The following is a 27,523-nucleotide window of genomic DNA, read 5'->3' as shown; positions in this document are numbered from 1 at the left end:
ATTTTTTAAGAAAATAACTGCATTTTAAACATGCTATATAAAGTGTAACTTTAAGCAATGCTGTATCCTTCCAAATGAGTTGTTTTTAAAAGCAGTCTAAGTATCTACCAACATTTTTGCCAATTTCTTTCCTTACCATTGGTTTTTACCTCTACAACTTCCTTCTGGGTTCAAATCACTCATGATGAAGTTATATCTTTTGGTAGTTCTTTCATAAAGAACCTACATGTAGTTAGCACTCTCAATCTTAGCATGTCTGAATATGTTATATTTCTTTTCTTTTTTTTAATAAATTTATTTTTTATTGGTGTTCAATTTACCAACATACAGAATAACACCCAGTGCTTGAATATGTTATATTTCAATCTCTTTCTTAAAACATAGTTAGCCGGGTTTAGAATTCTAGATTAACAGGTAGTCTCCTCCAGCACATTGATAATATTTCCACTGATATTTCATCTAGTATTTCTTGTTGCTCATGAGAAATCCACTGCAAGCCTAATTTTTGTTTCTTCATAGGCAAAAATAATAAAGACGTTAAGAATGTTCTCTGTAGTACCATGCTCCCTAGTGTCAAATTCAGCTCCCCTAACAACCTGTACTGACTGTATGTTTTATAATACTTTGACATTTTGAGGTCCTCAGTACCCAGATGACTACCTCTTCCAGATTTGGCTAATTTCTAGAAATTGTAAACAACTTGCTTATAGTACATCTTTCATATGCAAGCCAACCAATCTATTATAGTCTACTCTCAAACACCTCCCTATCACCCACCAAGTCAATATTCCCTCTGCCCTGTATCAATGCAGGACCAAGTATCAAATAACTAGGGATCACCTTTGTAGCCTAGAACCTATCAAAATTATTCAAACTATCCAATCCTAAACTTGTTCAGTTTGCCTATTATCTCATCCATTCCTTCCCACAAATACCATAACAAAGGCTCTGGCCCACGGTTTCCCCTCAATTTTACCCCTGACCAATCCTGACCCTTCTCCATGTGGTCCTATATAGTGTGGTGTAGCCCTTCCTCTTGGGGACTATAAATAATAATAAGCTCTTCTCTTAATGCAGTCACCTCTGTCATCTTAAAATACATGATTAAAACAAAATCCTGGGTATATTTTAAAATACAACCAGACATAGGATTATGGGCTAGTTAATTAACCTCTGTGTCTCACTTTCCTTTAGGACTAGTTTAAAAGGTTATTATATTATATGAGCTAAAACACGTAAAGCACATAGAATAGTACCTATTTCAAGTTAAGTGCTTAATAAATGTTATTTATTGTGATCATGATTATTATATTCCACCTGGGAAGGGTTTTTAATTTTTTTTAAGAAGATTTTCTTTATTCATTTGAGAGAAAGAGAGCACACACGTAAGTGGGGGAGAGGCAGAAGAGGAGGGAGAGACAAACTCCCCACTAAGCTGGGAGCCTGATGTGGGGCTCAATCCCAGGACCCAGAGATCATGACCTGAGCTGAAAGCAGACACTTAACTGACTGAGCCACCCAGGCATCCCCATCTGGTAGTTTTAAAATCTATTTTTGATATTCTTAAACTTTTCTACTTTTATGTCTGGGTATGCGTTTGTTTTTATACATCCTGCTCAAGATCTGGTGTGTTCCTTCAATCTTAAGAACTTGTAATTTTCTTCATTTCTGCAATATTCATGACAATTATCACTTTGTCCTCCATTCAATTTTTTCCTTCTGATCTATTAAATGTATGTTAGACTTTCTTATTCTGTTTTCTAAACTTCAATTTCTTCCATACTTTCTTCCTTTTTCTCTCTGACATGGATTAAGAAAGAGCCCCAAATCTATCTTCCAATTCATGAATTGTGTTTTTTAGCTGTAGTTAGCCTGCCATTCACTCTATTCACTATTTCACTAACTTTTTTAATTTCTAAAATTTCTAGTTGGCTCACCTTCATACTTGCCTGCTCTTTTGACACACTATTCTGTTTTAGTCTTCCAGTATGGCAGAGTTTCTTAGGTGGCCACAAGTTATTCCTTTTCCTATTTCCATGTTTTTTGGTAGTAAACTCCTATACTGACTCTGGACTGGCCTTATACCTGACTTTGGCCATAAGATCGTAGAAAAATGATGCAGGCAGAGACCTGAGATGCACTTGCATTGAGGCTTCCGTTACTGCTGCTCTTGGGAACCCGTGACCACCATGTGAAGGTGCCCACATTAGTCTGCTGGATGATAAGAGAAATGTTGCCCAATATCCCGATTAGTCCAGCAACCAATACTAACTGAAAGCACCAACTGCCAGGCATGTGAGGCCATCCCAGACTAATTCACTCCTAGCTGACCCTACAAACCTCATTTCTAACCTTTAGACTGGGAAGCAATAATAAAAAGATTGTTTTAGCTATTTGGTTTTGGGGTAGTTTAAAATGCAACAAATAGCTAACTGATACATATGGTTTCTAAACCTTCCTTTACACTTTAAACATAGTATAAAGTTTGTCTGTTGGAACTACTATTTCTAATTAGGGCTGGTTATCCTTTTTGGTAATCTGTTTGCTTAAATTTTTTGTAATCTTTGATTAAGAGGTCATCTTCAGTGGGAATATTTTCTACAGGAGTCCTATATGCTCTGAGCCATAGCAGACTTTCAAATTTCCTCAAAATATAAAAGGTATTACTAATTTACAGATTTCTCAACTTGGATTCCCAGCATTATAAGGACAGTGTCAATTCAAACCCCACAAACATAAGTGGTGTATACTTAGAGTTCCAATTTCCACTCTTTCATGTTCCTGGTAAAAAGTTTCCAATGCTATATCTATAGTCTAATGGGAAGAAATCTTCTAATCCCTATCTCCTTGAAGGTATATGCCTTTCGGTATCATCTTTAACTCTACATGCGTGGTAGGTCCAAGTAATTAAGTTCTCCATCAGTTTCTAATAATCCTGGAAATTCTTCAACCTTCCCTCAGTGCTATGACTTTCTTCTGAGTTTCTTTTTCTCCTCCTTCTCACAATTCCAAGTTCTATTACATTTTAACTAAAGTTTTCATGTATGTGAAAGAAGCAGAGGGTTCTGCCTGGAAGTAAAAGTAATTTTTAAAATCTAAACACATTTTCCCTTGCTTCAAATCTTTCAATAATTCCTCATTGTCTAAATCAGTATCTCTTAAAAATTGTTCTCAGTTTCAGAGGAAAAGTAACAATTTTGTTCATACACATTGTTTTTCATTTTAAGGTGATTTAGATATGATAATACCCTGTTAAATGTTCAGTTCCAAAGTTTTGACAAATGTAATCAAATCAAAATATAAAAACACTCTTACCAATCCAAACATTTTTGTGCCCTTTTGTTATCAAATCTCTTTGATACCAGTTTTAGAAACCACTGATTTGTTTTCCTGACCCTAGTTTTACCTTTGCAAGAAAGTCATATAAATGGAAACATACAGAATGTAGCCTATAAGTCTGATTTCCTTTACTTAGCAAAAAGCAATTGAGAATTATCTGTGTTGTTATATCAGTAATTCATTCTTTTTACTGGCTAGTATTATTCCATACATGGATATTACAGGTTTGTTTATACATTCCCCAGCTGAGGGATATTTGGGTTGTTTCAGCTATAAACATTTGCATACAGTTTTTTTTTCTGTATGAACATAAATTTTCATTTCACTTGGGTAATAATCTAGATGTGAGTCAAACATAAATGTATTTTAACTTTATAAGAAACTGCCAAACTTTTCCAAACCGGATGTACCATTCTGTATTCCACCAATAAATTATTGGAGTTCCAGGTGTTCTGTAACTTGATTCATACTTGATATGGTCAGTTGCTTTTATTTTATTCATTCTAACAGGTGTGTAGTAATAGCTCATTATAGATTTAACTTGCATCTCATCAATGATCAATGATATTGAACACCTTTTCATGTGTTTATCTGTCACCTTTATTTTTTCCCTTTTTACTTTAAAAAAAATTATTTAAATTGAATTTAGTTAACATTTAGTGTATTATTTAGTTTCAGGGGTAGAATTTAGTGATTCATAGTTGCATATTACATCAAGAGCTCTCCTTAATGCCCATCATCCAATTACCCCATCTTCTCATCCAACTTCCCTCCAGCAACCCTCAGTTTGTTTCCTATAGTTAAGTCTCTTATGGTTTGCCTCCCTTCCTGTTTTTATCTCATTTTTTCTTTCCCTTCCCCTATGTTCATTTGTTTTGTTTCTCAAATTCCACAATTAGTGAAATCATTTGGTATGTCTTTCTCTGACTTATTTCACTGGCATAATACCCTCTAGTTCCATCCACCTCATTACAAATGGCAAGATTTCATTCTTTTTTGATGGCTGAGTGATATTTCAGTGTGTGTGTGTGTATACATACATACACACACACACACACACACACACACGGGCAGCCCCAGTGGCGCAGCGGTTTGGTACCTCCTGCAGCCTGGGGTGTGATCCTGGAGACCAGGGATCGAGTCCCACATTGGGCTTCCTGCATGGAGCCTGCTTCTCCCTCTGCCTGTGTCTCTGCCTTTCTCTCTCTCTCTCTCTGAATAAATAAATAAATCTTAAAAAAAAAATTTATATATATCACATCTTCTTTCTCCATCCATCAATGGACACCTGGCTCTTTCCATATTTTGTATCTGCCATCTCTATTCTTTTTTTTTTTTTTTTTTTAATGATAGTCACAGAGAGAGAGAGAGAGAGAGGCAGAAAACAGGCAGAGGGAGAAGCAGGTTCCATGCACCAGGAGCCCGATGTGGGATTCGATCCCGGATCTCCAGGATCGCGCCCTGGGCCAAAGGCAGGCGTCAAACCACTGCGCCACCCAGGGATCCCCGCCATCTCTATTCTTTAGTGAAGAGTATATTAAAATCTTTTGCCCGTTTTTAATAAGATTGTTTGTTGGGGATCCCTGGGTGGCTCAGTGGTTTAGCACCTGCCTTTGGTCCGGGGCACGATCCTGGAGTCCCGGGATCGAGTCCCACGTCAGGCTCCTGGCATGGAGCCTGCTTTTCCCTCCTCCTGTGTCTTTGCCCCTCTCTCTCTCTCTCTCTTTCTATGTCTATCATAAATAAATAAATAAATAAATAAATAAATAAATAAATAAATAAATAAAATATTAAAAAAAAGATTTTAAAAAAGTGTTTTCTTATTGGGAATACTGTATATATATATGCTGGATAAAAGATCTTTGTTAAAAAAAAAAAGATCTTTGTTAGATATACAATTTGTAAATATTTTCTTCCAGTCTATGGCTTGTCCTTTCATTCTCTTAACTGTGTTTTTAGAAAGCAATAATTCTCAATTTTGACAAAGTCAAATTAAACCATCTTTACTTTATGAATGCTTTTGCTGTTGCATAAAAGAAATCCTTGCCTAACTCAAGGTCACCAAGATAGTCCCCTATACCTTTCTTTACAAGATTTATAGTTTTAGGTTTTTACATTTACATTTATATAATCCATTCTAAGTGAATTTTTGTATATGGTGAAAAGTATTGGCCAGAGTTGTTCTTTTTACAAATAAATATGCAATTTTTTTACAAATAAATATGCAATTTTTTCAGAATCATTTGTTGAAAAGACTATCATTTCCTCGTTTAATTGCCTTTGCATCCTTGCCAAAAAATAATTGTGTAATGGCCATGTGTATACATGTCTACTACTACATATTGTTTCATTAATCTATATGTTGACCCAATTATTATATTGACTTCCTTTTTGACCCACAGAATATTTAGAAGTGTGCTAATTTCCAAATATTTGGTTACTTCCAGGTATCTCTGATTTTTAGCTTAATTCCACTGTGGCTGGAGAAAAGGCTTTTTATATTTTCAATTCTTTTAAAACTTGGTTTGTTCTATGGCACAGAATATGGTCTACCTTGGTGAATGTTTCATATGGACTTGAATGTACATTCAGTTGTTTTGGGGCAGAAGGTTATACAAATGTCTACTAAATCAAGTTGGTTGACAGTGTTTTTCAGGTCTTCTCCTTTCTGACTTTATGTCAGCTCATTCTGTTGATTACTAACATAGCAGTAAACCATTAAAGTCCCTTATAGCTAAATTAAGGAGTCTGAAGTTTACCTTGAATTATAGGAAGCTGTTGGGGGATTAACCTTAAGAAATGGAGTAACATGGTAAAAAAAAATTTTTAAACTTGACAAGACTGCGAATAGTCTGGAGAAAAGCCAAAGCAGCAGTGGCAAAAACTAATAGAGACGCCTTTAATGATAATCAAGGAGAAACGTGTACTTGATTTAAAGCAGCCACTCTGGGATCCCTGGGTGGCTCAGCGGTTTAGCGCCTACCTTTGGCCCAGGGTGCGATCCTGGAGTCCTGGGATCGAGTCCCATGTCGAGTTCCCAGCATGGAGCCTGCCTCTCTCTTTCTCTATCATAAATACATAAATAAATCTTAAAAAAAATAATAAAATAAAATAAAGCAGCCACTCTGGGATGCCTGTGTGGCTCAGTGGTTGAGCATCTACCTTTGGGCTCAGGTCATGATCCTGGGGTCCTGGGATCGAGTCCCATATCAGGCTCCCCATGAGAAGCCTGCTTCTCCCTCTGCCTATGTCTCTGCCTCTCTCTCTCTCTCATGAATGAATAAAATCTTAAAAAATAAAATAAAATAAAGCAGCAGCTCTGAGAAAAATGACCTAACAGATTTAGAAACTATTAAGAAAACAGATTCTAATAACCACTTGAAAAAGGTGGAGAATAATGAATAACAGGGAGATGGTTATAGTTCTCAGTTTCTGGTTTGGAATACTGGGGTATACAGGGGTTATATAGGTAACATTTACCAATATAGGGAAATACAGGAACAGAAATTAATTTGGGAAGGATAAATCCCAATTTCATATGCTAAGAGTAAGGTTCCTTTAAAATATTCACAGAAGATGTCTACTAAATTATATGGGTTCAGCAGATAGGTCTAAGCTATACAGATTTGAGTCATTAGCACATATCATTAATTGAAACTATTTGTTGGGGTGAATTTATTAAAGAATAGTGTATAAAAAAGTCCTTCTAAAAATGCATTTTAGGATTATCAGATTATGAAAATGCAGATTCTAAGTCACTATTTTATTTTTATTTTTTGAAAAGCACTTGTTAGCATTTAATGAACTTCCCCCTATGTGGCTTCAAGCTACTAGAACACAGGCGCCCCCCCCCCCCCCCCCACACACCCTTTATCTTCTCCTCAGCTTTTCTACTGAAGAATTTGGCTTTAGGCACTATTTTAGATTGAGTTTCTGTTTTTAGTCTCATAAGACTGCAACCAAGATGTTAGCAGGGCTGCATTACTTATTGAAAGCTCTGAGCGAGAACTCAATTCCAGGCTCTTTCAGGGCGTTAGCAGAATTCAGTTCCATGCAGCTGTCAGAGTGAGGTCCTGGCTTCCTTGCTAGTTGTTTTCTGGGTGCCATCCTCTGGTCTTTGCAGGTAGCCTTCTACAGCTCAGAACCAGCAACAGTTCATCCTTTTCACATTGCCTTTTCTTCTGGCTCTTCTGCTCTCCTATTCTACTTTAAGGATCCATGTGATTATATTAGGCTCTTTCAGATAATCTAAAATAATCTCCCTAACTTAAGTTCTAAAACTTTAATGCTATCTGCAAAGTCCTTTCTTGCCACATAACATAACATATCCATAGGTCCCAGGGATTTGGGCATGGACAACTTCGGGCAGTGGTCAGTATTCCACCTACCGTAAGCTACTATGAGAGTTCTGATACGACACTTTTTATAGAGGTTTTCGTTTTTAATTTATTTTGGGTAAGTACCTAGGAGTGGAGCCGCTAGGTCATAGGGCAGATATATGTTTAACTTTGTAAGACACTGCCAGATATTTTTCCAACATGATTGTACCATTTCACACTGCAACCAATAAGGAGGGAGTATGAGAGTTCCAGTTGTTCCACATCCTCAACAATACTTGATGCTGTCAGCCTTTTTGGTTTTAGCCATTTTAGTGAGTACATGGTAGTATCTCCTTGTGTTTTTAATTTGGAATTCCCGGAAAATGATATCAAGCACTTTTTCATATTCATGTCAGCCATTTACATTTATTTTTGTATGAAGTGTCTGTTCAAGTCTTTTAGCCATTTTTAATTTGGACTGTTGGTATAAGTTATCAGGGGCACCTGGGTAGCTAAGTGGTTGAGCAGATTGCCTTTGACACAGGGCATGATCCTAGGGTCCTGGGATCGAGTCCCACATCAGGCTGCCCACAGTGAGCCTGCTTCTCCCTCTGCCTGTACCTCTGCCTCTCTCATGAATAAATAAAATCTTTTTAAAAAATATAAATGAGTTATCAGCTCTTTATTCACTCTGGAAACAAATTCTTTATCAGATAAATGTACCTATACACTACAAATATCTTCTCCTAGTCTGTCACTTGTCTATTCACTTTCTTAAAGATACCTTTTGATGAAAGTTTTATATTCATGTCTCTTTTATCAAACTTTTCTTCTACTGCCACTGCATTCTATGTCCTGTCTTAGATATTGCTGCCTACCTCAAAGTCACAGAAATTCTCCTAGAAGTTTGTTTTACCTTTTACTTCTAGGTCTTTGATCCATCTCAAATTAATTTTTGTGTATTGGGTTAAACAGGTTTGGTTCCCCCCCCCCCCATGATATTCAATAGTTTCAGCATTATTTGTTGAAAACATTTTACTTTCCTCACTCAATTGACTTGTGCCTTGTTTGAAAATCAACTGTCAGGACGCCTGGGTGGCTTAGCAGTTGGGTGTCTGCCTTCGGCCCAGGGTGTGATACTGGGATCCAGGATTGAGTCCCACATCGAGCTTCCTGCATGGAGTCTACTTCTCTGTGTGTGTGTTTCTCATGAATAAATAAATAAAATCTTTAAAAAACAAAAAAAAAATGAAAATCAACTGTCTCTAAGTATGGGCATGTCTCTGGATTCTATTCCATTTCATTCATCTCTGTTTATCCTTATGTAAATACCATACCATCTTGATTAGAGTTACTTAATAAATCTTTACGCTAGATAGTACAAATTCTCTGGTTTTGTTCTTCCTTTTCAAGACTGACTATTCTAGGTCTTTGGTACTTTCATATAATTTTAAAGTCAGCTTGTCAATTTCTATTTTTAAAAAGCCTTTGGGGGGATCCCTGGGTGGCTCAGCGGTTTAGCACCCGCCTTTGGCCCAGAGCACGATCCTGGAGTCCTGGGATCGAGTCCCACATTGGGCTCCCGGCATGAAGCCTGCTTCTCCCTCCTCCTGTGTCTCTGCCTCTCTCTATGTCTATCATAAATAAATAAATAAATAAATAAATAAATAAATAAATAAATAAATAAATCTAAAAAAATTAAAAAATCAAAAGCCTTCGGGATTATGACTGTGATTGCATTAAATGTGAAATACTAATTTTAAGTGGAAAACAGGAGAAATTCTGAGGACACAGAAAGTAAGAAAGGGGAGATTATGAATACCAAATAAAACAAATACTCAAAAACTCCATTAAATTTAACAACAGGGAAGTCACCAGAGCTTTCACAATGGTAGCTTCATTGCCCTGGTTGCAGAAAAAAACAAACTATAACAAAACATCCAATTTCCTCTTCGTTCTTATTACTAAAACACCTGAATTGTAGCTGGGCATATAGATAGCTGAATAAAGACTATATTAACTATTTTTCTCTCTAGTTAAGTGTGATCACTGATCAAAAACCAGTTAATGGGCTATATGTGGATATGTCACATGCAACTTCTTCGAAGTATCCTTAAAAGAGTACCTTTCCCCTTTCCTTCTTGCTATGTGCAGGAGGCAGTTGGAATTCAAGCAGCCATCTCAACCACGAGGTAGCATTCTACACTGGCAGAACAGCAACAAAGAAGAGCCCAAGTCCCTGGTGATCATGGAGCTGCTGCCACACCATCTATGGTCTGCCTACCTATTAGGGCACCTGAGTAGCTCAGTCAGTTAAGCGCCTGCCTTCAGCTCAGGTCATGATCCCAGGGTCCTGTCCAAACCATGCACAATCCCTGCTCTCTGCCATCTAAATACATCCTCAATCCATCTACCTTTCTTCATCTTTACGGTTACCCCTCTAGTTCAAAACACCATCATCTCTCATTTGGAATAATTCAATAGCATCCTCAGTGTGCTTTTTGTAACTTATGAAATCCTTCCCAGAGAGATGAAAAAGTTCTGGAAATAGACAATAGTGACAGTTACACAAGAACATAAATGCCACCAAACTATACACCTAAAAGTGGCTAAAATGGTAAATTCTATGTGAAAAAAACCTTTTCTGTAAACTATAGCCTCCCATATATTTTTCTAAATATTATATAGATGTCCTTTGCACTGAAGTCCTTAATCCATCTGGAAATTTCTGTTGTGAATGGACAGTAACAGGACTCTAATTTAATCTTCATTCTATATGGATACCATGTATTTCAACATTTAGTGAACATTTAGTGCGTCCCCCCGTTTTAGAATACCACTTAATGGTATACTAAGCTCCCATATTTATCTGGGTGTGTTTTTAGGCTTTCTATTCTATTCCATCTGACCATTTTTCTATCCCTGAACCAATACTATAGTAATTAATAATTAAGTAGTCTTAATTATTATGGCTTCATATTAAGTTTTGATATCTGGGAAGAAGGGACTTCATTTAATCTTTTTTATAAAATTGATTTAGCCATTCTTAGTCCTTTGGCTTCCCATATATTTTAGGTTCAGCATGTCAAGTTCCATGAAAAATTATGTACTATTTTAATTGGAATTCTGATGAATTTGTAGAATGGAGGAAAATGGACACCTTTATATATTGAGTCAACCCATGAATAAGGTGTATCTCTTCATTTACTTGGGTCTTCTGTTATATGTTTCAATAGAACACTATAATTCCTTCCCTAGAGGACTATACAATTTTAGTTTGATCTATTTCTAGATACCTTTAGTTTTGAATACTATTACAAATACCTTTTTAAATTAAAATTCCTAGTTATTGCTGGTACGGAGATGTTATTTTTTAATTCAGAAATCTTCCTGGGGGGTGCGTGAGTGGCTTAGTGGTTGAGGGTCTGCCTTTGGCTTGGGTTGTGATCCCAAGATCCTGGGATCCAGTCCCACTTCCGGCTCCCTGCAGGGAGCCTGCTTCTCCCTCTGCCTGTGTCTCTGCCTCTCTGTGTCTCTCATGAATAAATAAAATAAAATTTAAAAAAAAGAACAATGAACTCTTCCTTAAGGTCATTTTTTCACCATTGAGTAATACTTCCCTTTCCTATGATTTGTGCTCTTTCCCATTACTTTACCAATTCATGTATATGTATCCCTACACATATACACACACATTTTTGTAATGTTTCTGGGATGTTTATTCTATTACATTGTTCTGTCTCATATTACTATCACACTGTTTTGAATGCTGTAGTTTTATATTTTGATACAGTATGTCTAAACTTTTCTTAGCTATTTATGTTAGTTTACTTTTCCAGATAAATACTGCACCTATTTTGCATGTTCCTCCCCAGAGCCTACCTAAGTTATATAATCTGGGGGCTCTGAAGGCAATTCTGACACCCTTTAAACAAAGTAGCCTTTCTAATCACTCTTTATTACATCACCATCTACCTTCTTATTAACTGATTTTGGGATCTTCCTCCCCCTACTGTAATTACTTGTTCATCACTGTATTCCCAGTGTCTAGAACAGTGTCTGGCACATACCAGGTGCACAAAAATGTTTGCTGAATAAATGGATGGGGATTTTAAATCTGGATAATTCAGAGAAACACAGGAAGGCAGGTTTTGAAGTCATGGTGAAAGAACTAGCTCAGTTTAAGAGGAAGTACTTAGATTACTCACAGGTGATTAATGTGTAGGCCTCAGGACAGCACCTGGGCACAAGAGTGACAAGTCACTGAGAAGGTCAAGGAGGAGAGCGCATGAAAGAAAGAAAAGGAAGAAAGAGATACTTGGAAATAACAAGTGCTGACAAGGATGTGGGAGAAAAGAAACCCTCGTGCACTGTTGGTGGGAATGAAAGCTGGTGCAAAGCTGGTGCAGCCACGGTGGAAACCAGTATAGAAGTTCCCCAAAAAATTAAAGAATTACCACACAATCTAGTAATTCCTCTACTGGCTATTTACCCAAAGTAAATGAAAACATTAATTCAAAAAGATACAAGCACCCCTTATGTTTATTGCAGCATTATTTACAATAGCCAAGATACAGAAGCAGCCCAAGTGTGTATCCATGGATGAATGGAAAAGCAAGCAGGATCTACATATGCAATGGACTATCACTCAGCCTTAAATAGGAATGGAATCTTGCCATTTTAAATACAGACGGATCTAAAGATTGTAACGTTAAGTGAAATAAGTCAGTCAAAGATAAATACTCTAAGATTTCCCTCCTGTGTGGGGATTTAAGAAACAAGGAAAAAGGGCAGGCCGGGTGGCTCAGCGGTTTAGCGCCGGCCTTCAGCCCAGGGCGTGATCCTGGAGACCCGAGATCGAGTCCCAGTCGGGCTCCCTGCATGGAGCCTGCTTCTCCCTCTGCCTGTGTCTCTGCCTCTCTCTCTCTCTCTGTCTCTCTCTCTCTTTCTGTCTCATAAATAAATAAAATAAAAAAGTACACTTACAGTGAGGAGCAATAGGTAATGCATGGAATTGCTGAATCTTTATATCACACACCTGAAACTAACGTTACATTCTATGTCAATCATACTTGAAAAATTTAAAAAATAAAAAAAAATTCTAAAAAATTTAAAAAAAAAACCACTTTGTATGAATCATACCTAGGGCGAGCGCAGAACCAATAATATGGAAACCAAAGAGAGGGGGGGAAAAAAATGAGGGCTAGAAAACGGGAAACGAATGTAAGAGCTGGGTTCATAAATCGCAGAAGCACCAGAAGCGCTTTGCTGAATTGGGTAAATACAATTTAACCTAAGGAACCTAAGCAATAACCTCATACCTCCAGTAGTAAAAAATAATTAAACAGAGAGCCCTATTAGACTACACATCAAAATCTGAGGAAAGGATTAATTTTGGAACCCTGTGGGGTCTTAACGTGACCGTTCGCGGCTTAAAGACCCATCAGCACCCGATCTATGCATCCTTTCGGGTCGGAGCTGGACGCCGTGGTCGGGCAGGCCCCCTTCTGAATGAGACTGTCGCCTGCTCCTTATCACCCTTCCGCGCCCGGGCAGTCGGGGCTCACCCCCGCAGGTGATTTCCGGGCCTCACACAGAAACCAGAGCTGGGCAGCGGCCGAGGAGGAGCGGGCGGCCGGCGCTCCGAGAGGCCCTCCGCCCCGCGGCAGGTGGCGAGCCGCTCGGGTCAGCGGGGCCGCCCTCCTCGCTCCCCGCCGTGCCCGCCTCGCCCACGCCCTCGCCCTCGCCCGCCCCCGCGAGCCCGGGCTCCGCTTCCTACCTGCCCGCACGCGGCCTCGGCCAGCCCTCGGCGGCTCAGCGCCGCGCCAGTCGGCAGGGAGCCCACCCTCCGCCGCCGCTCCAGCCTGAGCCCCCGGGCCGGCTACCCACGGCACGTGACCCCGCCCCCGTCGCGCCCCGCCCCCTCGGCCCGACTGGCGCCCCGCCTCCCGCCGGCGCGCCCCACCCACAAGCGGGTCGCTGGCCGATGACGTAGCCGGCGCAGGGACTCCTGACCGGGCCGACGTGCTGCAGCTTCGTGGGGGAGAGAGAGGTATGTGGTGTCGGCTGTCCCGGCGAGCGGGGAAGTGGGGTGCGGGGGAAGCCGAGCGCTCCGGAGGAAAGGGGGGAGGGGAGGAGGAGACGCGGGAGCCTGTCCTGCGGGTGCTGGGGCACAGGGCGGCATCCCGCGCCGTCTCGGGGCCCTTCCTGCAGAGGCCGCGGGCCGTCCCGCAGTCCTTCGTGCATCCCCTCCCTGGAGGCCCGGGCTCGCGCCCGGCGTGGAAGTTCAAGGGGTAAGCTGCGTCCGCTGCGAGGGAGACTTTCCTCCTAGGGCATACCACTGGGGAGCCTGGTTTACGAGGTAAAAAACACAAGAGCTGGAGACCCGGATTCTCTCTCTCTTTCTCTCTCTTTTTTTTTTTTTTTTTTTTTAATTTCTTGCCCCGAAGCGATGGCTTGGTCTCTTCGCTCTATCGTATCAGTGAGATGAAAATGTTCGGCCTCGCCATACCTTTCACGGCTGCCGTTACGTGACTTCTGCCTCCCGGAATCTTATCTTTTATCATTATCCTGGGTGGGAATGGAAATCTCCTGACTCCTGTTCTAAAGCTGGATTGGGTACGCGGGCGTAGAGATACAGGCTGCTTGCTTTTATTTGTTTTTAGTATTATTTTTTTTTAATGGGTGGCCTTTGGAGGGAAGATTTCTGCATTAACATTCCGATATTTTAAAAATCAGGATATCTATGTTTTCCTCATGTCAGCCCGATGTTTTTCACAGACTTAAACGTTTAATCTGACATTTAACAACTTTGCCTCCTTTCAGAGGCAGATCTCCAAAGTATAAGGGTGTTTGTTTTTTTTTAATTTATTGTCACCTTACCTCTTTTCTTAGCAGTTTAAAGGTCAGCTGCACCTTCTAGACTGGGGAAAAGATGGTCAACGTCTTGAAAGGAGTGCTGATAGAATGGTTAGTAGTTTTTGATTCTTAATGCAATTTAAATCTCCGTATTGAATCTTGATGTATGTGTACCTCATCTAAAATCCATATTTTTGTTTCAAGACCTAAATAAATCCAGTCTTTTAGCTTTCTTAACTTTATTTTTCTTACGTAGTAAGTGGGAGAGATTTTGTTGCTACCTTTCTTCCTGGTACCAGATTTCAAGGTCTCAGTCCAGTTAATGTAATTGACGGGTTTCCAACACCTGTTGGTCCGGAGCAGTGTATTTTTTTTTTTTTTTTTTTTTAGATCAGCGCTCTTTAGGGGAGCAGCCCTGGTATTGTCCTCCAATCAGTGACTCAAAATTTAGTCTGCCTATGTCTTCATCATCACAAACTAGTCTTGAAAGAGTAAGCAAATCAAGAGCTAATGGAAGGCTTACACTAGGCACACATTTAATGGAAGCTAGAAACCTTAATGGGCAGCATTGAATTTCTCAAAGCAAGCTACGTAGGACTTTGTGTTAGACAGTCTGAATACCTGAATTATTGGACCAGTCCTTGCGCAGTCTCTACTTGTTGATAGCAGGGCTGCGGGAGGAGCAAAACCAAACTGTAGGATACTTCTGGCATTTAGAGCAGCATTGTCCTGTGGGGCACCTGGGTGGCTCAGTGGTTGAGTGTCTGCCTTCAGTTCACATTGTGGTCCCTGGGTCCTGAGATCGAGTCCCACATCAGGTTCCCCACGGGGAGCCTACTTCTCTCCCTCTGCCTCTCTGTGTCTGTCATGAATAAATAAATAAAGTCTTTTTTTTTTTAAATGGAACAGGGACGACTGGGTGGCTCTGTGGTTGAGCGTCTGCCTTCTACTCAGGTAATGATCCCAGGATCCTGGATCAAGTACCACATCAGGCTCCTGCAGGGAGCCTGCTTCTCCCTCTGCCTATGTCTGTCTCTCATGAATAAATAAAAATCTTTAAAGAAAAAAATAGAGTAGCATTGTCCTATAGAAATATAATGTAAGCCACGTATGTAGGCTTAAGTCTTCTAGTAGCCACATTAAGAGTTAATTGAAACACCTGATATTAATGTTTTATTTAACCCAGTGTTTCCAAGATATTTCAGCACGTTCTGGTAAATCTTCAAAGTTTGTACTAAGATTTCAAAATTCTGCTAAGTCCTTTTTCATACCACAGCTTCAAAATCCAGTGTGGAGTTCACTTTTACAGCCCATCCCACAGGCCGGCCACATTTCAGGTGCCCAGTAGTGAGCAGTGCAGATTTAATGTTTGGATAGAGACACAACAAAGACAAGAAAAGAGCCAGTGATATAGGAGGGAAGCTAAGAGGGAAGGTTTCGTGAAGATAAGTGGGCCATGTCCAGTGATGATGAGAAGTGGAATAGGATGAAAAACTTGTAGTCAACGATTTCTTCCTTCCTTCCTTTGAAGAGCTTTTCAGCTATGAGAGCTGTTTTAGTGGAGAGGTAGGATAGATTGGAGTATTTTGGAAAGGGAAAAGTAGGTGAGGAAGTGGAGACTCTTTGGGGAAGTTTTGTTGTAATAATTGAGCAATGGAGTGGAGAAATTGGTTGATAACTGAGGAAGGATGTAATAAGGGTCTCTGATTCTTGTTATTTTGGTTTTAGAGTGAGAGACTAGAATGTATGTTGATAAGACTAAACTGCTTAGAGGAAAACATTTGGGAAAGTGAGGGGACAGGATCCAGATCCCATTAAGTTCTAAACATATGTGCTGTTTTCTTTTGAAAACCTTGTAGGCTAATTTTTTATTTTATTTTTCCTAAAACTTTGTTGTGACTAATAGAAACGTTTTCCTCACTGGTCTTTGAATGCTTTTTTGGTTTTGTTTTGTTTTTAAGATTTTATTTATTTATGAGAGACAGAGAGAAAGGCAGAGACACAGGCAGAGGGAGAAGCAGGCTCCATGCAGGGAGCCCGATACAGGACTGGATCTTGGGACCCTGGAATCACACCCTGGGCCGAAGACAGGCACTAAACCGCTGAGCCACCCAGGCGTCCCCGTTTTGTTTTGTTTTGTTTTGTTTTGTTTTGTTTTGTTTTGTTTTATAAACACAAAGGATGCATAATGTCAGCTATCAGTTTTCCCCCTTTTGTTTCTTCTGACTCTTTGATCTTCACCTCTGGATTTAATAAATCTCTCTTGTAAGATTTTTGTATTTTTTTGTTGACGTTACATTTCATTTATCTAGACTCTGTTGGGAGGAGGGGCATATTCGGTAAAGATCTGAATTCGCTTTTGTTTATTGGTTGAACAATTGTTTCACACCATTTATTCCCTTCTCTCATGATAGATGATACCTCTTTTATCATTGGTTCACTCTCCTACTTTGCTTAATCCTGTCCCATATGCATTCTTTGTCATTGTTGTCTATTCAAGAATAAACTTAGAATAATTTAGTCTGTCTGAATCCTTTTGGCATGATGATTGGGATTGTGTTAAGTCTGTAATTTGAAAAATTATCGTGGGTGGACTGCATTTTAAAGAGCGGAACTGTAGGAGACTCATTAAAATCTCAGCAGTAGGCTTTCAGTGTAGCCTTGAGGACAGAGTACAGATTTGTGAGAGGAGCTGAGGTGTTAGTTTCCTGATTTGCTGAGCTGCCTGCCTGGTTTGCTATCATGTAATCAAACCTCTGAATTCTACCTGGGTTCTAACGGCCCACTATCACTTTGCTTTTTGTATGTAATCCCCCAGACTAGCAGCACCAGTATCATCTGGAACTTGTTAGAAATGTAAATTTTCAGACTTCACCCTAAATCTCCTAATTAGAATTGTGTATGCAAAGGAACTTATTAAGAAACATTTTAAGTTTGAGAAGCACTTAATTGGCTTAAGTGTGATCATCAGTTTTCCTCTGGAGAATTGTTTTGCACTAGAACCACTAAAATTTTATTTTGCAGATGGACACTATCCTTGTGAAACTTTTAATTTTTTCCTTCAAGGTGAATTCTAAAGTGTAGCTTGCACAATTTTTCAAAAGAATAACTGTCTTCCCAAAGATTAAATCTTCCAAAAAGAGTTGAGCCCTAAGAAATAACAGATTCATGAAGGACATGGTCAGGGCTGTTGGGTACTTCACAATCAGATGTACATGTTGGGGTGGTAATTGGAAAAGTCCTTCAGCTTCCTTCATGTCTGTATTTGATGCCAAAGAGAAGATTCCTTAGTAATATATATAGTATCTGTTTATTCATAATCCCCGTAGATTATGTGGAGCCTTTAGGTGTACTGGAGTATGAATTTGACAGGTCTGGAGTTTATAGGCAAAACACTCGATCTCCTAAAACTACTTCCATTATTCCAGTGATTCTTTCCAAATTCCAGCCTTTTTACCATCGAAGGTCATCTATAATAGCATAGATAGTGCTGTTCCACTTACTCTCTTCAGGCAGCCAGCAAAATAGGCGTGTATGGCCTCATTCAAGAGGGGAGTCTTAATTTGACACCTGCCTTAGAATGCCTTCACTTATTGCCATATTTAAATTCTGCGTCTGTCCGTTCCTTTTAACTGGTTAGGAGTCTATAAGAAAGAAGCAAATCATATTAATGGCCATTAAGGCCCAACTATCGGTGAATTGGAAAAAAGGTACTGGGATAGGAGAGGATGCTTTCCTCAAAGGCTTATTTTATCAAATACCAAAATCTACAGCTAAATTGAAGTTCTTTTGTTTATAAATTTGTGTTTTTATATCAAAATGAGATTGATGAAAACTTCCTCTTTGTTGGGATCCACCACTATCAACTGCCAGCCTCACACTAAGCCTTTTCCCGAATTTAGCCAAGCGCAGCAATATCAAAGCAAGTAGCATATCCCAACAAATCGCAGGTGCTCGAGCAGACCCCAGGTGTGACAGTTATTACACCTGGTTTGGCAAGTGCTTCCATAAGGAAGATTTGTTGCAGAGGTGCAAATTCCAACTAGTTTACAGCATAATAGCAAAGAATCTGGAGAAATAGGTGGTATTAGACCAGCTTACCCTTTTAGGCTTGGCATCTAAACTGGTATTGTATATGAGAAGCAAATAACTAAGGCGAAACCAGTCTTAACCATTATTCTGTTCTTTCACAGCATTTATATTATCTCTTGTGAGCCTCTGCTTCTCAGAAGGGCCATATTCACTGAAGTTTCCTGGCCACTCAGAACAGTGCCTAAAATATATACCGGAGATATTTAGTAAATATTTGTTTACTAGATGAATTTTGTCAACAGAATTGAGTCAAGGAATGTAATCTCAGTCTAAGTCCTATGTTACTAATGTTCCTTTTAGAGCTTCTCTTGTTACCACAGTGATAATAGTGGACATAAGAGTAGATTCTGATAACTTGGATTCAAGTTTCAGTATGAAAACGATTTGTCCACCAAACTTCCTTTTTGGCTAGTTACATCAAAATAGCTTTTAAATGAAGTGACTATTGGCTTCCAGTCTTAGTTGTTGTTGTTTTTAAGATTTTATTTATGTATTTGGCACAACACAAGCACGGAGAGTGGCAGGCAGAGGGAGAGGGAGAAGCAGACTCCCTGCTGAGCAAGGAGCCCAATGATGGCCTCGACTCCAGGACCCTGGGATCATAGCCTGAGCCACCCAGGTGCCCAGTCTTAGTTTTTAAAGAGCGGGCTCTCACCGAGCTATTGATATAAATAATAGAAGTACTGTCCTCAGCAGCTGATCTAGAAAGCAATTTGTAATAGGTTTTTTGAGCTTTTATATGGTTTAACACAATAATTCCATTTCTAGAAGTTTATCCTAAAGAAATGACCCTAAGGAAATATCAGAACTGTGGATAAAGGGATCCCTGGGTGGCGCAGTGGTTTGGCGCCTGCCTTTGGCCCAGGGCGCAATCCTGGAGACCCAGGATCGAATCCCACGTCGGGCTCCCGGTGCATGGAGCCTGCTTCTCCCTCTGCCTATGTCTCTGCCTCTCTCTCTCTCTCTCTCTCTCTGTGTGACTATCATAAATAAATAAAAATTAAAAAAAAAAAAAGAACTGTGGATAAAAATGTAGGAGATTGAGGAGCATCTGGGTGGCTCTGTTGGTTAATCATCTGACTCTTTATATCAGCTCAGGTTGTCATCTCAGGGTTGGGAGATCTAGCCCCGCTTTGTTGGGGTTCCCTGCTCAGCATGGAGTCTGCTTGAGATTCTCTGATTCTCTCTCTGTCCCTCCCTGCTGCATGTGCTAGCATGCATGTACACTCTCTCAAATCTTAAATAAATGTTGGTAATTGAATGTGCTAATAAAGTATAGAAGCTGGAGCTAGAGGCTATAATGCTAAGCAAAATAATTCAGTCAGAGAAAGATAAATACTGTATGACTTCACTCGTGAAATTTAAGAAATAAGCAAGTGGAAAAAAGCAAGACGAATCAGGAAATAGACCCTTAATTATAGAGAACAAACTGATGGTCATGGAGAGTAGGAAGTACACTTGTGGTGATAAGCACCAGCCATTAAATGGAAACATTGAATCACTATAATGTACATCTGAAACTATTATACTATATGTTAACTGGAATTAAAATAACTTTAAAAGCTAAAAAATAAAGCATTGATTGTGATATTTTATAATCAAATAATGTAGCAATTAAAATACTTGAAAACATTTTAAGTAGTATAGGGCAATGATACTGTGTAATACAACATTAAATAAAAAAGGCTGAATGCCTTCCTGAAATGACACTGAGCATTTATGGATACTATACTAAGCACTTGGTAATATTCGGTTCTCACAACAATCCTATGAGATACAGGTATTATTATCCCAATTTTATAGATACAGAAATTAAGGCACAGAAATTAATTGCTCAGGATTACAAGGCTGCTAAGATGGGATTCTAAACCATAGTATTCTGGCTTCAGAGCCCAAGTTACTAAGCCTGATGTAGACTAACACAAAACTAAGCATAATATTGTATTAAGTTTTTAAAAAGAATGTATGTATATGCTTAGAATATCATATACACAGGTTAGCAATAACAAATATTTTTGTAACAGCAAATCCTTTAATAGGGATAGAAGTAGGTAATATACATATTTAAGTTGACTGAGCTGGGGCTTGGGGTTTAGGCTGAGTCTAGTACTTTAGCATCGTGTTTTGTTTTGTTTTTAACAATAAACCTGTTGTAGGTCATTTTGGGAACTTGGGACTGTTATTCTGGTTAGCTCAGTGTCCCCTGTGGTGGCCCTTTCTTTCTCTTAAGACCCTACTCATTTGAAATATTTATTGAGCACCTACAGTATGCTGGACCCTATTAAAGATACCTATATCTCAAGCTGGACAATACCCTTATTCCAAAAACACTTTGGAAAATGCTTATAAGAAGGTAATAAACTTAAAGCCATTTCATGTTCAGTAACAGTTTTCTAAAACATTCTGTTCTTAGGACATACAGAATTTGGAGAATTTAAGATTTTTTAAGTAATTGTACCTCTTAGCTAATTATTATCAGGAAGAATATTTACTGTTGACAGAGCCAAGATTATCATTCTGACAGAACAGATAATGCAGGTGACCAGTGAAGTCCATGATCAGTTTTACAGCTAACTACATCATCTTAGTAGAGCCTTTGTGGTATAATACTTTTTTAGAATTATGTTTTACGGGAGTTATACTCAGGTTATGTAGGAAGGAGTTGATCGCTATCTACCCTTCATATCTCCAGGTCAGAGACACGTTTTTCTTACTCACTAGCCCTGATCTCAGAACTTCAAGTATGTCTATGGGTACCTGGTTTAGTTTTTCTTTTCTTGCCAACAGGTTCTCCTCCCATAGACTCTCTACATGAGGAAGTAGAATAAATAGCCCTGTATTCAGGCAAAATACTCTAGTTACCTTAATATTTCATAACAAAAGTCTCTTAAATTTTGTCCTTTTGAATCATTATAAATTATATTTCAGATACATGCTAGAGAATTCAGTCTCAAAATGATTTGTTTTCTTTCAAAAAATGTCATTGAGGTGATTAATAATGGAAGTAGTAAATTCAGTCTCTCACCACTTACTTTTTAAGTATCTCATTTGTCCATTAGTAGTGTTTCCCTAGGTATGGGGAATGCCACTGATGTTCAAGCTGATTTGTAGTAGAACACAAAAGGGAGGGGGAAGACAAAAATTGTTTTTATATGACCAGTTTATTTGAGGAAAAAAAACATGTCTGGATGACTAGTGATTCATACCAGGTTAAGCTTAAAAAGTTGATTTAAAGGCAATTTTTTTTTAAGATTTTATTTATTCATGAGAGACAGAGAGAGAGAGAGGCAGAGACACAGGCAGAGGGAGAAGCAGGCTTCATGCAGGGAACCCAATGCGGGACTCGATCCTGGGACTACAGGACCATGCCCTGGGCTGAAGGCAGGCGCTAAACTGCTGAGCCACCCAGGGATCCCCAAGATTTAAAGGCAATTTAAAGAAAATAAATGATATGTTGTGCAGGTGTTACAAGAGATGGTTAAATTAGCAAGGATAGTAGGCAAATGGCAAAAAATTTAAAAACACCAACATGCCAATTTAAAGCACATAAGTGAGTCCCCTTGGCACTTAGATCTCAATCCTTATCTTATTATACCTGTTCCCAGTACCTGACACAGTGGATTGCTTCCTCTTCCTGAATGTCCTACATTCACTTACCTTCCAGGACTCAGGCTTTTCTTTCTACCTCAGTGGTCACTGCTTTATAATCTACTTTGCTGATTTGTCCTTTTCTTCTTAACCTTTTGATATTGTTGAGACTGGTGCTTGGTCCTTGGTCTCTTCTCTGTAGCTATGTTCACCCCCTTGTCGGGGCTTGAGGACTGACTTTTTCTCTTCAGTCTGGACTTAGCTAATGAAATCCAGAATTGTATAACCACCTTCTTACTCACTTTCTTCACTTGGGTGCCGGTAGGCATCTCAAATGTAACATGCCTAAACCCAACTCTTGATCTTCCCAGCAAACCTGTTCTTACTTCCTTTTCATTTGCTCTGACTGAAAATGTTGGGAGTCTCCTTAATTATTCTCTTTCAAGCTGAAGTCTAGTCTCAGCAAATTATGTTGGCTTTGTATTCTTTGTATATCTAGAATCCAGCCACCTCTCATCATTTCACTGTTACCACATAGGTCCAAACTATTATCGTCTCTTAACCTGGGTTACTGTAGTCATCTTCTGATCTGTCTCCCTGTTTTTACCCCTGCCTTCAATACCTACAGTCTTCTCTTAACCCTGCAGGCAGTATGATCTTTATATTTAAAATTGAAGTCAAGGGATCCCTGGGTGGCGCAGCGGTTTAGCGCCTGCCTTTGGCCCAGGGCGCGATCCTGGAGACCCGGGATCGAATCCCACGTCGGGCTCTCGGTGCATGGAGCCTGCTTCTCCCTCTGCCTGTGTCTCTGCCTCTCTCTCTTTCTCTCTGTGTGACTATCATAAATAAATAAAATTTTAAAAAATAAAATAAAATAAAATTGAAGTCAATTTATAAGTTAAATCATGTCATTCAGTAAAAACCAAACTTGCTAAAATCACCTCCGAGGCCCTATGTAATCTGATCTAGCCGTAACTAACTTTCTGACCTCATCTCCCACTTCTATGCCCTCTAGTCTCCGCCCCCCCCCCCCATGGCCTTGCCATTCACTCTGCCTAAAATGTTCTTGCCTGAGTCTACCCGCCTTGCTTACTAACTCCTCCTGTTTGTTCAGATGTCACTCACTGCTCAGTATGGCTTTCCCTGCTTCCCCTGTTCAGACTTTCAAGATCCTATCACTCTCACCACTGCCATTTTTCATCCTACTTCCCTGCTCTGTGTGTTTGTGTCTGTGTGTGTGTGTGTGTGTGTGTGTGTGCTACCAGTAGAATGCAAGCTCTGTAACAGGATTCTGAATTACTTTGTTCACTGCTGGATACCTAGGACCAGAGTAGTGCCTAGCATATGACAGGTGCTCAGTAAATATTTATTGAATGAATGAAAAGCTTTAAGTATCAAATTTACTTCTGAACCAATCAATTATATACATTAGAATGGTCATTCTAATACTGCAACCATAGACTATGACTGAATTTTGCCAAACCTAAGTGAACAAGTATAACCTAAGTGTTCTGAACCTAAGTGTAAGATGACAAACTAAATTTTAAAATGTGTCAGTTCTGATGTGGGCAGGCTTATTTATTTATTCACATCATTTTATAGTATAGTAAATTGTTTGAAAATCATTGAATGATAAGTTACTGAAAATAATTAAAATCATATTTTCAGAAAGACTTGACTTTATTAACAGTTAATATGCCATGAACATACTCATTTACTGATTGAAATAAATCCTTTACCCTTGTTAGCTTCACTTATACCTAGTTTGTACTTGAAAGAAGTAAAACTTGTTTTTATGTTTTTAGGTAATTACACTGACCTCTTTTGAATTCAGTCATCTTTGTAATGGATGTTGTCATTCCTTAAGAAACAATAAGATTTTATGAAGTTACATTTTCTCTAAGATTTTAAAAAAACTGTGCAACTTGACATTTTTATATTCATCTTTTGCTAAACACATTATTGTACATTAGGTCTAAAGAGTGTCCTTTGTTGTGATTCAGGGTTTTTACAGCAGAGATATGTTTCTGTAAGTTCTATAAATTTGGGGTTTGTTTGGGTTTTTTAGGTTTATGTGCTTATTTGAGAGAGAGCAAGAGCATGTGCACATGCTCTGGGGGGAGGGCAGAGGAAAAAGGAGAGAGAATCTTAAGCAGACTCTACACTGAGCACAAAGCCCAACACGGGGCTTGGTTCCAGGACCCTGAGATCATGACCTGACCTGAAATCAAGAGTTGGACACTTAACCAACTGACCCACCCAGGCATCCCATGTAAATCCTAGAATTTGGATCTCTCTTTTCCTTGTGACTTATTCTATTCATTCCAAACTAAAAATCACAAATAAATAGAATTTGTATCTGTTCTTTGAACTCAGTATCCTGAAGAAGATTTTGGTAGGATTTCCTTTAAAGATTCTGAGTGAGGGGATCCTTGGGTGGCTCAGTGGTTTAGCACCTGCCTTCGGTCCAAGGCATGATCCTGGAGTCCCGGGATTGAGTCCCGCATCAGGCTCTCTGCATGGAGCCTGCTTCTCCCTCTACCTGTGTCTCTGCCCCCCCCCCCCTCTCTCTCTCTCTCTCTCTCATAAATATTTTTTTTAAAAAAAGATTCTAAGTGAGTTCAAATTTAGGAAGTTCAGAATTTTAAGGAAGGAAGAAAAACTGAGAACCTACTGCAAGCCAAACACCATCTTTGGAATTACTCTCTTTTAATTTAAAGGAGAATAACTTAATTATTCTCTTTTAATTAATAAACTGTTAATAACAGTTATGTGGGCTCATTTTGAGGCTTTAGAGATTAAGTACATAGTAATGTCATGCAAGTGATAAAGCTGGGATTGAATTCAGATCTGACTTTTGCTGTACACCCTACTTTATCACAGTGACTGTTTAACTGGTTTTGTAAATTAAATTTTTCACTGACAAGATAGTGAAAAATCTATTGTCTTCTTAAATGTAATGGTCATGGGCAAGTAAGGAAATTCATTTTTTAAATCAGTTAAGCGAGGTGTGGTTCTAAGCCCTATTAACTACAAACCTCTGAACATTACTTGTTCACTTGTCAGTGACAAATTACTGTTTTAAAATCTCATTGGCCTCTTTCTCTAAAACCTAAAGGAACAGTTCTAAAATGAAGTCATGAAAAAAATAAATAAAATGAAGTTATGTCTACAAATCATTAATGCTTGAGACAGAGGGAATGACAGATTGAGTTAACAGTTTAGAACTTTTTGAGTTATCCTAAAAATTCTGCATGCCCAATTCTAATTGCTTAGGTATAATTTGATAACACAATGTGTCATTATCTTGTGTTTGTCTCTGCAGTGACCCTGCCATGAAGCAGTTCCTGCTGTACTTGGATGAATCAAATGCCTTAGGGAAGAAGTTCATCATTCAAGACATTGATGACACTCATGTCTTTGTTATAGCAGAGTTGGTTAATGTCCTCCAGGAGCGAGTAGGTGAATTAATGGACCAAAATGCTTTTTCTCTTACCCAGAAGTGAAAGTACTCAATATTGACCACTTAGGAATTACAAGTAGCAAATGTGAGAGACTGTCACTATTCAGTGTCCTACATGACAGAGTAGACTTAGCTGCTTAGTTGCATATTATGGGAAAAACTGTGATGTCATTTGTTCAGAAAAAAGTCCCTGAAATGATTTTCTTGTTGTTTTTTCGGTATATGTACTCTAGGATTTATAAAAAGAAAGAAAAAACTTTAATGATTGTCTGTAATTTGACTTTTATTATCCTACATTAAAATATAAATATAAATGGTTTTCCTACCTTTTTAATACCAATTTAATACATTAAGAATATAATGGAATATGCATTTATCAGTTTAATCTAGGTGTTTGTTTGCTTGTTCCTGCTAATAATTGTAGAATTTTATAATCTGGGTGGTGTTCTGTTCTAATTAGAAACTTCACATCCATTATTTAGGTAAGTATACCAAGGTGGGACCTTTGGTAATATTTATGTCTTTACAAATATCTGGATACTGGCCAGCTTTATTGATGAAGAAGGTGGGAAAGAGAACCATGGAACATTGATGTAAGCTATACTTTGCATTTCCCTAAAAATACAGTTTTAAAAGTACAGAGGGCCTGGGCTGCCTGGGCAGCTCATTTAAGCGTCCGATTCTTATCTCAGGATCATGAGTTCAAGCCCCTTATTGTGCTCCACACTGGGCATAGAGCCTACTTTAAAAAAAAAAAAAAAAAAAAGTGTGGAAGAAATAACCAAATGGGAAAGGGACATGGTGCCTTGCAAGCTTTAGCTTTTCCTTGTTCAAACATTTTTAGTTACATTTTCCTTTCCCATCAGGGCAAGTGTTTTTTTGTTTAAAAAAAAAAAAATCAGTTTTAAAGAAAGGGAAAGAGGAGTAGATAGAAATAAATTGAGTCTTATGGGAAGTGGCATGATTAGGATAAGATCTATTGCATATGGTTTTATGATTGATTGGAGGCAGAAATGATAACTCCAATAGGAGCTTTGCTTCCCTTCCTGAAGGTAGTGTTAACTAGGATAGGTTCCCAGGGATGAGATTTTTCTCTAAGAAAGAAGAGGACTTTTGTGACGCTATATGGAATTCTATCAAACCCAGTTTTTTCCCCTCCTATGGTGTGCTTACTCAAAGCCCCTGTGTACCATTTTCACTCACTCAAGCTGGACATTTCCACTGCTTGGTACAGTAGGTCCTCCCTTATCTGCAATTTTGCTCTCCACAGTCAGCCAAGGTCTAGAAGCAGATGATTCTCCTCACTATTGTCAGAAGGTCAATAGTAACCTGATACTGTCACAATGCCTACATCATTCATATCGCTTCATCTCATCATGTGGGCATTTTATCATCTCATGAGGATCCTATAAGAGGAAAGAGGGTGGGCAGCCCCGGTGGCCCAGGGTTTAGCGCCACCTTCAGCCCAGGGCATGATCCTGGAGACCTGGGATCGAGTCCCATGTCAGGCTCCCTGCATGGAGTCTGCTTCTCCCTCTCCCTGTGTCTCTGCCTCTCTGTGTCTCTCATGAATAAATAAATAAAATCTTTAAAAAAAAACAAAAACAGAAAGAGGGTAATGACAGTACAATAAAATAATTTGAGAGACCATATTCACATAACCTTTATTACAGTTTATTCTATTATTAATACTAATAATTATTGTTCTTAATCTCTTACTGTGTCTAATTTATAAATTAAACTTTGTCTTAGGCATGTGCATATAGGAAAAAACACAATGTACACAGGGCTCAATACTTCCTGTGGTTTTAAGCATCTACCAGGGATCTTGGAATATAATATAATTCCCCATCTATCATGATTC

The 27,523-nt window shown here is 38.9% G+C and overlaps 2 protein-coding genes across 8 annotated transcripts in view; one reads left to right on the top strand and one right to left on the bottom strand.

Annotated features, from left to right (window-relative positions):
- The window catches only part of SERAC1 (serine active site containing 1), a 73,226-nt gene extending 59,660 nt beyond the window's left edge, over positions 1 to 13,566 (bottom strand). For 2 of the 4 annotated variants that reach the window (XM_072767059.1, XM_072767064.1), the window contains exon 1: positions 13,438 to 13,565. The gene's annotated coding sequence lies outside the window, so the exon portion shown is untranslated. Of the gene's footprint in view, positions 1 to 13,437 lie in introns of all 4 variants that reach the window. The other 2 variants (XM_072767074.1, XM_072767053.1) reach the window with 2 other exon arrangements.
- Positions 13,567 to 13,620: 54 nt separating this feature from the next.
- GTF2H5 (general transcription factor IIH subunit 5) lies at positions 13,621 to 25,977 on the top strand. Of its 4 annotated transcripts, none has more exons than XM_026018729.2 (3): positions 13,621 to 13,710; positions 14,553 to 14,627; positions 25,522 to 25,977. In XM_026018729.2, exons 2-3 carry the CDS (start codon positions 14,593 to 14,595, stop codon positions 25,700 to 25,702), a joined length of 216 nt encoding a protein of 71 aa, XP_025874514.1. In that variant the 5' UTR covers positions 13,621 to 13,710; positions 14,553 to 14,592; the 3' UTR covers positions 25,703 to 25,977. The 4 variants fall into 4 exon arrangements, with proteins under 4 accessions (XP_025874514.1, XP_025874516.1, XP_025874515.1 ...); XM_026018731.2 differs by having other exon boundaries at positions 13,643 to 13,710; positions 14,556 to 14,627; XM_026018730.2 differs by lacking the exon at positions 13,621 to 13,710 and adding an exon at positions 13,812 to 13,951.
- Positions 25,978 to 27,523: the final 1,546 nt, after the last annotated feature.

Source organism: Vulpes vulpes, chromosome 1 (assembly GCF_048418805.1).
Source record: "Vulpes vulpes isolate BD-2025 chromosome 1, VulVul3, whole genome shotgun sequence".
Classification (NCBI taxonomy): Eukaryota; Metazoa; Chordata; class Mammalia; order Carnivora; family Canidae; genus Vulpes; species Vulpes vulpes.
The sequence above is the reverse complement of the archived record's forward strand: the minus strand, read 5'-3'. Positions and strand labels throughout refer to the sequence as shown.